General features: G+C 25.8%; 2 protein-coding genes across 3 annotated transcripts; one reads left to right on the top strand and one right to left on the bottom strand.

Annotated features, from left to right (window-relative positions):
- The first annotated feature begins 263 nt into the window (after window positions 1-263).
- mbc (dedicator of cytokinesis protein myoblast city) lies at window positions 264-12,239 on the top strand. 2 transcript variants are annotated; one of them, XM_015320161.2, is made up of 22 exons: window positions 264-561; window positions 931-1,172; window positions 1,261-2,006; window positions 2,232-2,388; window positions 2,480-2,650; window positions 2,730-3,110; window positions 3,248-3,463; window positions 3,629-3,951; window positions 4,039-4,387; window positions 5,714-5,812; window positions 6,078-6,268; window positions 6,349-6,699; window positions 6,789-7,065; window positions 7,197-7,444; window positions 7,596-7,727; window positions 7,830-8,109; window positions 8,192-8,415; window positions 8,492-8,767; window positions 8,850-9,159; window positions 9,251-9,360; window positions 9,450-9,714; window positions 9,887-12,239. In XM_015320161.2, the coding sequence occupies exons 1-22, from the start codon at window positions 525-527 to the stop codon at window positions 10,373-10,375; spliced, it is 5,874 nt and encodes a 1,957-aa protein (XP_015175647.1). In that variant the 5' UTR covers window positions 264-524; the 3' UTR covers window positions 10,376-12,239. The 2 variants fall into 2 exon arrangements, with proteins under 2 accessions (XP_015175647.1, XP_015175649.1); XM_015320163.2 differs by lacking the exon at window positions 5,714-5,812.
- A 123-nt stretch (window positions 12,240-12,362) lies between these two features.
- On the bottom strand, window positions 12,363-14,032 carry LOC107065962 (uncharacterized). The gene is made up of 3 exons (XM_015320107.2): window positions 13,496-14,032; window positions 12,659-13,084; window positions 12,363-12,490 (listed from the first exon to the last, which is right to left on the bottom strand). Exons 1-3 carry the CDS (start codon window positions 13,841-13,843, stop codon window positions 12,410-12,412), a joined length of 855 nt encoding a protein of 284 aa, XP_015175593.2. The 5' UTR covers window positions 13,844-14,032; the 3' UTR covers window positions 12,363-12,409.
- Window positions 14,033-14,361: the final 329 nt, after the last annotated feature.

The raw sequence follows: 14,361 nt of genomic DNA, 5'->3' as shown, positions 1-14,361 counted from the left end.
AAAAATCACACTAATGTTCTAATTAAACTATAAACTATAAATTGTGATTTTGCTGTGGTTAGATATGATTAAGTAAAAATAGAACAACAACAACAACAACAAAAGAAAAAGATACAATTTGTTTCGATAAGATGATAATGATGGCGCTGCTAATCTTTATAACAGTCGTAGACTAAATATAATATAGATTTGACAAGGAAGAATAAATTGTGTATTTGTTCATTGATAGAAACATAAGAAATCTATTGTAACAAAACGTGTAGGGGATAAATTTGGATAAGTCTTGATAAAATCTAGAATAAGGAGTATTAGCTCTTCTAAAGATCGTATTATCTAGATATTAAGATGAAAATACAATATTTTGGTTATATGCGTAATGCGCACATCCGACGGCGACATGTAATTGCTTAGTTTGTATATTTAATTTCTTTTTTATGTATACGTAAAAATACTTAATTATATTAATATATATATACATATATATATACATATATACATAAACTAAACGTCAGTTTTAAGTCAAAATGACATGGAAGCGTATAAAGAAACATCTAGGAGTTGGTAAGTAAATTTTTGACTAAGAAATTTGTTTAGTGTTTTCATTACGACATATTACGTCCTGGGAGGTGCCCCGAAATTAAGATGACATTAAATTCTAATTATTCTAGCTTTTTTATCATTTCATGAAAATATTAATACAATTATCTTAACAATTTTTCTTTCCTATATCCAATGACATTAATTAACATCAATTTATTATTTCTTTGTATAATAAATTAATTAAAATTTATAACCTTAAAAAATGCATTGATCACAATTAAAAAAGAAATGTATTAAACTATCGTATAAGAATCTAAATGATTTAGTCTTGATCAGCTTTATCATAAAAATATTCATTTGTCTAATATTTGTCTATGCACCTTATTTCAGCTATTTACAATTTTGGCAAGGAAGGATTTTGTGCCTTACCCTTAACGGTTGGAGATGTTGTACAAATTTATGAAGAATACGGAGAGTGGTATTATGGCCGTAAAAAGATTAAAGGTACTACTGGAATTTTTCCTAAATCATATATACATATCTTACATCATCAAAATAATGTAGATACATTAATACATGAGATAACTAGTGTTTTAAGAGAATGGGGTCATCATTGGAAACATTTGTATGTGGTATGTATTAAATATTGTTCAATTAATATATACAAAATGAAGTATACGTAAAGTATATTAGCTTACTGTAAAGTTTTATGCATAACAGATACATTCGGAGCATTTTATACCGATGCAACAACAAATTTTGGAATTAATAGGATACAGAAGCAAAATTTTACAAGGCACATTAACAATAGATGAATTGAAGGATCTTAAAAGATTAGCAACAGCTAGAATAGATACTGGTAATCAACTGTTGGGCTTGGATATGGTTGTACGAGATGATCAAGGGAACGTTATGAATCCAGAAAATACAAGTACCATTCAATTGTATTATCATCATGAAACAGCTGCCGAAAGAATCAGAAAAGCTACCAATGAAACGAAGAAAAAAACTTTGAAAGCCCAAACACCTGTATATTCTCATATTTTCTTTGTCAGTGTTAAAAATTTTGTTTGTAAAATGGTAGAGGATGTAGAATTACTTTTAACTTTATACGATGGTAGAGAAATGAAAGCTATCACTGAAAATTATGTTGTTTCTTGGAGTAAAGAAGGACTCGCTAGAGACATCGATCAGTTGCATAATCTTCGAGTATTATTTACTGATCTAGGCTCCAGAGATTTAGCTAGAGATAAGGTTTATTTAGCTTGTTACGTTATTAGAGTTGGAGGTATGGAAGCCAAAGAAATAGATCATCGTCGTTCAAGTATTGCACAAAATAATCAGAAGATTAAAAGTAATGAAAGTATGCGAAGGCCATTTGGTGTGGCTGCTATGGATATTACACCGTACATCACAGGTAGATCAGAAGGAGACGTAGAATATCATCATTTTATTCAATTTTTACAGTAAGCATCTTGTTTTCTTATATTTTCTTCATTGTAATGTTAAGTTAAAATCAATTAGTAATGTCGTCATTTTCAATAAAAAACAATCCTATCATTTATTTGGATAATAAATGTTAACATTGCTTATTGATTAACGCAATATTATATTACGCATACATATATGTGTATATTGTTAAAAATTGAAAAAAAGGATTTTTTTGTTGGTTTTATTTTGTTTATTTTCAGATGTTGTGAGAAAGAAAGTTTAGATGGTACATTACGTAGAATCATTGCACAAAAAGATACTAATGTTCAAAAAAGTGGAGGAAATAGTAACAATAATTTTGGTGGTGGACAAGGATTATGGGCAAGTTTGAAATTACTTAGAGGAGATGTTAAACAAGTATGTATATATGATTGTTATTTTGATAATTAAATATTGTATTATTTATTGTAAACATTATTTTCATTTTCATTGTGTAATGGAAATATAGGTAAGAGATGAAAATCCTCACTTGGTACTTGGAAATGTTGCCATTGCTAGAAAAATGGGATTTCCAGAAGTAATTCTACCGGGTGATGTAAGGAATGATCTTTATTTAACTTTAATTAGCGGTGAATTTAGCAGAGGAACTAAATCTACCGATAAAAATGTAGAAGTTACGGTATGTATACAACATTTATTTCATTAATATTTAAAATATGATATTTTTGTATTAATTATATATATATATTTCCCATTAGGTTAAGGTATGCAACGAGTGTGGCACTCCTATTCCAGGTGTTATGACTTTAGGGGGTGGAACTTCACCAATTGATGAATACCGCAGCGTTATATATTACCATGAAGATAAACCTCGATGGTGTGAAACGTTTAAAATTGCTGTACCAATAGATGAATTTAAACAAGCACACCTGAAATTTACATTTAAACATCGAAGTTCAAATGAAGCCAAAGATAAATCAGAAAAACCATTTGCATTGAGTTATGTTAGATTGATGCAGAGGAATGGTACAACACTTCAAGATATTCAACATGAATTGTTAGTCTATAAATTAGATCAAAAGAAATATGAGGAAAAAGATATATCGTATTTAAAATTACCTTCAACAAGGATAGAATTAGTAAGATATATTTATATTTATATATATATATATATATATATATATATATATATATATATATATTATAATTATTGATATATAATAATATATTTTAAGAATACATTTTTTTAATAATAGTTTTTGTCCTCTGTCTTTAGTTTGAATTACATACAGAGAAGAAACCAACTTTGGGTTCATTGACGTTAAGCAACAAAGATACTTTTTTAATAGCAACAAATGTCTGCTCCACTAAATTAACACAAAATGTTGATTTATTAGGTTTACTTAATTGGGCATCACATAATACTGATTTAAAAGAATCTTTAACTGCTTTGATGAAAGTAGATGGAGAAGAAATAGTCAAATTTTTACAAGTAAGATTTTATTTATATAAAAAATATTCATCCTTAATATATATATATAATGATATTGAAAATGATGTGATATATACACACACACACACACATGTATGTAATAGTAGTAGAATAGATATTATAGTAATAGTAATAGACAATTATATTATACAGAATTCCTTTTAGGACGTTTTGGATGCCTTATTTAATATCCTGATGAGTAACTCAGACAGTGATGTTTACGATGACATGGTCTTTGAATGTCTTCTTTACATTATTGGACTTGTATCGGATAGAAAATATCAACATTTTCAACCGATATTAGATTTATATATTTCTGAAAGTTTTTCTGCAACTCTTGCCTACAAAAAATTAATTGCAGTTTTAAGAAAACGAATAGATAGTGCTAGTACATGTGATGGACAAGAACGTGATTTGTTATTAAAAACAATGAAAAGTTTACAATATTGTATGAGATTTATTGTAGAATCTCGTCTATTGTTTACCGAGTATGCTACATTATATTACACTTTTTTTTATTGTTATTGTTATAATAATAATTTTGAAAGAAAATATATTTAATAATATTTTAACAGGCTTAATCAAGACGAGGAAGAATTTTCATTAACTTTAACAGAATTGTTGCATTCTATTGTTGAACTTATGAGACACGAGACGGATGCAACTTTGTTAGTTCAAGGGGCATGCCTAAAATATTTACCAACGACAATACCTCATTTGTTACGAGTTTATAGTGGCACACAATTAAGTAAAATATTAACGGAATTATTGACGACTTTACCAGCTGGAAGATTGACAAAACAAAAAATGATGACAGTAAATGATATTGTACATAGTCCACTTTTTTTGAATGTAGATTGCAGAGGTATTTTACTGTCAAAAATCATCGTTCTGGTTCGTGATCTATTAGAAGCAAAAGAAGAGGTAAGTTATAATCATGTTTTTGATATTTTCAAGATTACTCATTTATATCATAATTTATTTATTAAATAAACAAAATATATTATACATACGTTTATATAAAAAAGAATCTAAATTATTACTTTTTTATTATTATTATTATTAATAATAGAAAAATTGGTATCTGTTTAGATATATTATTACATCAATTTATTATAAAGTAATAGAATAATTGTAGAACGTAATGTCTTTGAAAATTGTTACAATTATTTGTAAATATAAAATAATAATAGTATTCAATAGTATTTTTCTCAATTGGTGATTCTAATTTGTATTTTGATCATATTTGGTGATAAAATACTAATATTCATATATAATAACATCGTGCTTTAATTATCGTTTGTTCATTATCGTTATTTAAATTCATATTTACTGAGGTTGGTATAATTAAAATTGAATATATACATATAATATTATTTTCATTTATACTTCAAATTTGTTCTGTACTATTTGTATATGGTATCATTACATGTGCTTTCCGTGCAGCCTGACGTCCTTCTGCCACGCATCTTTTTCACCGCCATTTCCATTAAATCACATACATGAGATTAGTCTTTGTCTATTCTTCTTTCTCTTCTTCTTCTTCTTCTTCTTCTTACTTGCATCGTGAAAAATACTTCTGCTATTCTAAATATTAAAATCATTAATATTATCTTTTCTTATTAAATTATATTCTGGAATTTGGGATTGCTTGTTGAAATATTACAAAAAAAAAAAAAAAAAGGTGATAGTATCTTTTGCATGGGATTTTTGGTTTAATGTGTCATGAGATAAAACTATAATAAATAATAATTATTATAAATATAATATAGTAGGGCCTAAAATAACTTATAAAAATATGAATAATTTTGAGATACTAATTTGAATGACATTTCTAACTTCTTTCCATTTAGTCAATCATGATTCTATTTGTACATGCATAACATATTTTATCTTTGTAGTTTAGCATATATTTTTAAGCATGAAGAATCACTTTTTAAATTGTACAATACAATCTATATAAATCCCATAGTAGTGTTGAATTATAATACAATGATATTATAAATAGAAAATCTACTAAAATTGATATTGTTATACAATTAGTTACTTTTTTTCACTTGTAATTACTATGTAAATCTTGTTCTTGCTTTTTGTTATTTGCTATGTTTGTGTTGTTATTGATAGTAATATTATAAATTACTATATAGACCAGAATAGTGTATTATCACAAAGAATTGGCATTATGCTCCAATTAACAAAGGGTTTTTCTTTTTTGTGTACTTGGTATGGTTTTGGTTTTTGGTATATAAGGGACTGTCAAGTACACCCGGAAAAAGCGTGGCGAAGGTAGCCAGGCTGCTTGGAGAAAATCGGCATCGACTCAACCAGCATCGTGGCTATTCAGAAGAGGTAACTTTTCCAATTAGGAGGAATTTACAAAAATATCATTTGCAATTAGATCAAGTGATATCAGACGAATACATTTTAATGTGTCTAATCTCCTTGATATGTTTTGTGATTTAATGATTCCTATATACAATAATACAAAAAATGTTATAAATATATATATATATATATATTTTCCATAAATGTAATATTTGTAGATTGCACGCATAAAATTGAAACTACGAGCATTGCTAATTTTGTTATTTCTATCTTTCTTACTTTTATACAGGTAGAATTATGTATTAAAATATTATCAGATATTTTGGAATTAACGTTCAGAAAGGACATAGGTTCTACGATAGCCGATGTTAAAGAAATTATGATGACGGCTTTGAGAACTATTATACAAACTGTTATATCAATGGATAGAGAAAATCCATTAGTTGGTAATTTGGTGTCCGTTATGTTAGCGATATTTAGGTATAATTTTATACTATTAAAGACAATATTTAAGAAATATCCATAATTTTTAATAATATACATTGTTTTTATATTTATAGACAAATGACACAGCACCATTACGAAATATATATCAATCATTTTGGAACTAAATTCGATCTACTTGATTTTTTAATGGAAATATTATTGGTATTCAAAGATCTAGTCTCTAGAAGTGTATTTCCAGGAGATTGGTGTGAAATGATCATGCTACAAAACAGTGTCATTCTTAAATCGTTACGATATTTTTCTGGTACGATTAGGGATTATTTCTTCACAGATTTTGAACATCAAGCTTGGTCTAACTTCTTTCATTGTGCAATTGCTTTTCTTACTCAACCTGCACTTCAACTTGAAACATTTTCACCATCTAAACGTAATCGAATTATTATGCGTTACAATGATATGCGCAGGTATTTAAATTTGTATTCAATTAATATCTCATATATATATGTTTAATCAAATAATATTACACTAATATAATTAAAATACATCTTTACAGAGAAACAGCATTTGAAATTCGATCAATGTGGTTCAATTTGGGTCAACATAAAATACAATTCGTTCCTGCTTTAGTCGGTGCGATATTAGAAATGGCATTAATTCCAGAGACTGAATTAAGAAGAGCTACTATACCTATATTCTTTGATATGATGCAATGCGAATTTTATAGTTCACGTATTGTTGAAGGATATGGTGATACTAAGCGTGATCCTGCACATATTAAAGCTAATTTTATGGAATATGAAAATGAAATGATTGCAAAATTGGATATCCTGGTATAATAATGCATTTCATTTTAATTTATTTCAAATTTTATTACTACGTTAGATAGTTTATATATATATATATATACTATTATTATTAATATTATTGAATAAAATTATAAACATATTTTTATTTTGAATAGGTAGAGGGAGGAAGAGGAGATGAACAATTTCGTAAATTATGGATACAAGTAATGTATTCTCTTTGCGAAGATCATTCGACAATGCGAGAACAAGGTTTACGATTTGTGGATACCATTGAAAAATTAATGGATAGATTATTACAATATCGTGATATTATTCATGCTGAATCTCAGGAACATCGAATGCTCTGTACCGTTAATTTATTAGAATTTTATTCGGAAATAAATAGGAAAGAAATGTATATCAGGTATGTATACGAGAACATTTATCTTTAATATAAGATACAAAAACAAATATGATATATTTTTTATCCTATATATATATATTGTACATTTGTGATGCATTTATGTAACTACATTTCTTAACTGATATTAAAAACAAAATGTTCTATATTATAGATATGTCAACAAATTATGCGAACTTCATTTAGAATGCGATAATTATACAGAAGCAGCATACACATTAAAGCTTCATAGTTTATTACTAGATTGGAGTGATCAACCTTTACCACCACTTTTAATATCTCACAGGTATAAAATCTATTTATTCTTTTGATCAGTTTATTATTAATAATCTATTAAAATTGTTCAAAATAATAATAATAATAATACAATTATATTTTGTTATTTTAGATATCCATCATGTCAAACTCATAGAGAATTGAAAGAAGCTTTGTACAACGATATGATTGAATATTTTGACAAAGGAAAAATGTGGGAATGTGCTCTTAGTGTTTGCAAAGAATTAGTTGCACAATATGAAGAAGAGACGTTTGATTATTTACAATTATCCATTTTATTAAGACGAATGGCCAAATTTTATGATTGTATAGTCAAACAACTAAGACCTGAGCCAGAATATTTTAGAGTTGCTTATTACGGTCGTGGACATCCTCCTTTCCTACAAAATAAAGTATGCACTTATAAAATATTTGTCTTTTATCTCGTTATATGTAGAACTTGTTTATTTTGTTACATATTACATATCATTACAGGTTTTCATTTATCGTGGGAAAGAATACGAACGACTCAGTGATTTTTCTTCAAGAACACTCAATCAGTTACCAAATGCAGAGCAAATGAACAAATTATCTCCGCCAACTGCTGATATTTTAGACTCTAGTCATCAGTATGTTCAAATTAATAAAGTAGAACCATTAATGGATGAAAAGAAACATCGTTTAAGTGGAAAACCTGTAACAGCTGATGCTGTTTTAAGGTAAAGGTTAAGATTTTAATCAAATTATCTAACAAAATTGTATTGTTTTTAAATAAAAACAACCTTTATTGATTAGGTATCACCGAGTAAACGATGTTCAACGTTTTCGATTCTCGAGACCAAGACCTAATGTTGGTGATAAAGAGAAAGATGGAACAAGTGTTAATAATAATGAGTTTGCTTCATTATGGTTGGAAAGAACTGTTCTTGTTACAAGTCATCCATTGCCAGGAATCCTTAGATGGTTTCCTGTTATATCTCATGACACTTATTTAGTAAGCCCGCTTCGTAATGCAATAGAAACTATGGAAGCTACAAATACAGCACTTAGAGATCTCATAGTTGCACATAGGTATGAATTATTTCATTATATATATATACATATAAATTAATTAAATTAACATTATAATAATATTTGAATATCTTTGATACAGAACTGATCCTAGTCTTCCATTAAATCCTTTAAGTATGAAATTAAATGGAGTATTGGATCCAGCAGTGATGGGTGGCATTGATAATTATGAAAAAGCTTTTCTTAATGTTGATTATAAAGAATCCCACTCAGAAGAAAGTTCAGATTTACTTAAATTGGAAAGTTTGATAGCAGAACAAATTCCACTTTTAGGTGTTGGTGTACAAATACATAAAGCTCGTGCTCCTTCTGAATTAGCGCCATTTCATCAAAGATTGGAACAGTGTTTTATGTCTATGAAAAGTCAAGTAGAAGCTAAATATGGCAAAAGAGTAAGTTTTTAATTTAATGATATAATTATGAAAATCTTTATAAAGTAATAACATCAAATAAAATATTAATTGAATGAATTATTTATAACAGACTTGTGACCTTCAAATTGAAACTATGACACAAGGAGTGACTATGCGAAGAGCACAAGCATTCAGAAATGAAAGTTATTCTTTATTAGAAACTAGCATAAATAATGTAGAGTAAGTTTTATAAAATTGTTTATAAATAAAGATATATGATTATTATATATATATATATATATATAATTATAAATAATCTCATTTTACAGGACTAGTTCAATACGTTCACATATCTTATCATCAGCTTCATTACAAAAGGCATTAGGTAATCCAAGCCCTGGCACAAACAAAAAGAAGGAATCTAAAAGAAGAAGTGCACGTAAAAGTGATTCATCTGCAGTAACAAAAAATGATCAACCTACGAGTCAATGGTACACCATACCTGCTGAAATTTCTCAGATTAGTATGGCTGTATCAACTACATCATTGGTACCATCTTTTCCTAGTACACCGATATTCGAACTTCGTCAAGAGGTAATAGATACAATTTCTATTTATTATTTTTTTCCTTTGTAATATACAAACAAGGGTTTATTATGCATAAAATCTAATTGATTGTTACATTTAAAGATATTTTTTTTATTTATTTGATTTCATTTGAATTCATTTTTATTAAGATTATAATATATATATATATATAAAATAGCTAACGTCAAAACGACCACTGAGGTCAGAAGTGGAAAAAGAACGAAGAATAAGTAATCGTTGGTCTGGACAATCGCAACATTATTTAAGAAATACGCACAATGGTTCAGAGACAAGTGTATTTGGAAGAGAAAATAATAGAGATAGCGTTGGAACAACCGATAGCACTGCATCAGAAGATGATGCACCTCCACCTCTCCCAATGAAAACTCGTGAGGCAGATTATTGCAATTTGCCAGAAGAATTTAATAATGATCAACAACGTATCTCATCTATAACGGATAATTCTAATAATATAAACAAATCGTTTGGACAACGAATAAAGAATAAACTTCCAACGCCTACCGATAATAACGATGATGTTGAGAATCAAACTAAACCACCAACACCACCACCAAAACCAAAAAGACCTGCTCATGGATTAAAGAATTCATTAATTTCAACAAGTGGGATTGTAGACAATTTAATTCAAGATAATTCTCCAGCATGACACATTTATCTTTTTATTATTTTCTTTAAATTCTTATCTGCATGCTAGTGATTGGATAACAGTATATATATATAAATATACAGAATAATATTGCATTATCTCCTTAGTAGATATTGATGATACGAAGCTTATCGTAAAATGCAAATAATTCGTTTTTCGTATTAAAAGAGTAAATTGATTTATTTTATTTTATTTTTTTTTTTTAATATTATATCAAATTAATCACAATTAGTCACAAACATTTAGTATTTCTCGTTTATAACTATAATATAGAAATAATCTAGATGAATCTATAAAACGATATAAAAAAACAAAGACAAAAAGACAAAAAAAAAACAAACAAACTGGCGAATTATTATTATTAGGAATGAAAATAAACTATTACCTTTATGATATTCAGAGGAATAGTTAATATAATAAGATTTTGTTTTTTATACGCGCAATAAGATATATTTAATATTCATGACAAATATTCGAAATAAATAATCTATAATAATATTATATATTTCAGTCTTTATACAACACAAGAATAAATTTTGATATAGATTTTTTAAAATAGTTTTTTGAGAGATGATATTTAATAATGTTTGGTAAAAAAAAAAAAAAAAGAAAAAGAAAAAAAAATTAATAGACACGTGTACATTTTTTTTCTATCAATTTTTACAATCGACACATATAATAACTTTACAAAATAAACCGAAAGTTAAATATACACGTCAGGAGATTTGTTATTTTGAATAGCTTTATTAATTAATACATTAACAATTGTTCAATGTTATAAATGTTATAATAATTCAAAAATCTTGATGTGATGATAAGATAATTAAGAAATATATTATGTATATTTTGTACTTGTACAATTTATATAACATATTGTTTAGTGAAACATTGATAATTTACATAAACATAAAAACAAAGAAAGTTTCTAGCTCTAATTTAAGATAATATTATAATCGTTGTAATTTGATAGGAACCGTCCTACGTAAATTCATGAACATGAATCTTCCTTGAAGAATTTTAGTGCCAATTAAACATTTGTTATTATTTCAATTGAATACTGATACGTTTGTGAAACAAGAAAAATAATAAAAATCAATTTTTTTTTTTTTGCAACTCAAACAAAAGAAAAAAAAGAAAGAAAGCATAAAAACATGGAACATTCAAGAATAGTACATATCACATAAATGCCATAATTCTTATTATATATTATCTTTTATTTTAAGCTATTTTATTTTATACTTATTTTCTTGTTCTCTCTCTAGCATTTATGAGTTCATATATAAGTTAAACGTTTCTACACTCATTCATTAGGTTTCATACCAAAGACAATTATTGCTTTATTTATTTAAATTTATAGATTATTATATCAAATAAATAGAAATTGTTATGTCATTTAATTATCCTATACAAGTTTTAAGATATGAAAAGAACAAGATATACATAAGGAATGAAAAAAAAAGAAAAAAAAATGATATAAGGCAAATAGTTATTAAAATGAGAATATGTTTATTTCATTTAAAGTTGTTACAAAAACCTTCATTTACTGTGTTTTAACATATTAATACAAATGTAGATAGTGCCATTTGATTTTTAACAGTGCTCTTTATCAAAGAGAACTTTTATTTAGGGACCAATATTAAAGTTACTTTATATATTATATTTGATTCAAATGTTATTTGTTTAATGTTTGCTACAATGCATAATATATCAATAATTATTGTATATTAATTGTAAAAAAAAAAAACAAAAAACAAAAAAAAAACATTTATTAAGTAATCCCTTATTCCCTTCTTTATCACGTTTACATTCAAATTCAGAAATATATTAACATAAAGTACTTACAATATTATTCAAACATAAGTAATATTTTTTAAAAATACATATTTGTCAGTTATATATAATACTATAAAATAATGATGAACTTCTTATATTATATTTATTTCAAAATGATTATATATATATATATATATATATATATATATATATATTTTGCATAATGCGTTTTATTAAAATGATTGCACATTCTGCAACTTTTTAAAATTGCTTTGATAAATTGTTCAATTGTTTAGCTTCATTTACCGATTTTCCTTTATTTTTATTCACTGTCAAATTATTCTACAATAGAAAAAACAAAAAAAGAAAAGATAAAAGAGTGAAAATATAATATTAAACAAAATATTAAATCTTAAAGTAATAATTGATAACACAAATATATATGTATAAACATTACTATATTAAATATTTTTTGTTTAAAAAGAAAAAAGAAAAAAAAGAACAACTTACCATACTTTTATTCAAAGTTTTATTTTGATTTGATAAATTTTTGCAACAACGTTCAAAATGATGCATCTCACCACAAGTTGTACACTTATGATTCCAAGCTGGACATTGTTTATATTCATGGGAAGTATTACATTTCGAACAAACTTTCTTTCTTTGTTGAACATTAGAATTATCTTTTTCTTTTTCTTTAACATTTACATTTACATTTGATTTAGATTTTTGTTTGGACGGAACAGTGGCACTTGCAGAATTACTTTCCAAAATAGAAATTTTATGATTTTTGTAAATTTCTATTACTTTTTCACAAGTAAGATTATCTTCTTGCAAATATTTTTTACGTAACACTTTATCATGGGTATGAAGAATAATAACGTCTATTACCAAACTATCTTCCAAATCACCAAATTTACAATTTTTCGCTTTATCCTAAAAAACAAACCACTAAAGTAGTTAATATATAGTAGTATAGTTAATATATAATATATATAGTTATAAATATATGTATTAGTATAGTATAATATACTACATATACTAATATATGGTAGTATAGTATAGTATAAATACTATATTATATATTAGTATATAATATATATTAGTATATAATATATATTAGTATATATAGTATAGTATACACTATATTATACTATATATACTAATATATAGTATAGTATAGTATAGTATATACTATATTATACTATATATACTAATATATAGTATAGTATAATATATATATAATATACTAATTGTAATGTAATTTTAAATGAAATAAACAAGTATAATATAACAAATGAAAAAGATAAAAGAAAACAAAAGAAATTGAATACAAATATATCATACCTTTAAACTTTTTATATAACTTTCTATTGTTTCATTTGGATTCATAGAACTGTTAAAAAATTGATATCGTTTTTCTACTTCTTTTCTTGGTGGATTAAAATATTCATCTATTTTTTTCAACAGTATATCCAAATTGTCTCTGTCTGTTGGACGATCAAAGGACAATTTATTTATTATTTCAATACCTACCGATCCTACTAAATTTTTAAAAAGATTCGCTTTGTAAAACTCTGATTTTGCCATATGTCCAAGCAACGTCATAAAAATAAGAAATTCTTGTTTCCATATTTGCCAATCCTTCGCAGAATTTTTGCTTAAAGGTTGAGGTGATCGGATATGATTGTCCATGATGTCTAATTTTTTATTTATACAAAAATAATCTAATTTTATAATATAATATATTATAACTTATATTTTTTTATAAACAGATTTGAATATAATTAAAATATACTTTACTTTAATACAATAAAAGAAACGCACTTAAGAACTAAAGAAAATTAAAGAAGTACAATCTGATAAACTTATGAGATGGACATTAAAAAAATTTCAAGAAGTAGGGGATTTCTTTCATTGTAGGAAACTATAGAAAACAATAAGGAACTAAATCCAATATTATAAGTATATAGAATTACATATCTTATATATATATATATATATATATATATATATATATATCTTTATCGTTCATTGGTTTTCATTGCTATCTACATGTATAGGTTATTTAAAAAGTAAACACAAAAATATGAATATATCAAATATATATTTGATATTAATATGGGAGGGTAGAGGTAAGGAGTAACATATCTGTATATGAAAAGTGTCTGTCGAAATGTATGCAATAGGGTGGCGCCACAGGTCGCAGAGTG

The sequence above is a fragment of the Polistes dominula genome, unplaced genomic scaffold (genome assembly GCF_049000335.1).
Source record: "Polistes dominula isolate Pdom_NZ unplaced genomic scaffold, Pdom_raw_medaka contig_17, whole genome shotgun sequence".
Classification (NCBI taxonomy): Eukaryota; Metazoa; Arthropoda; class Insecta; order Hymenoptera; family Vespidae; genus Polistes; species Polistes dominula.
The sequence above is the reverse complement of the archived record's forward strand: the minus strand, read 5'-3'. Positions and strand labels throughout refer to the sequence as shown.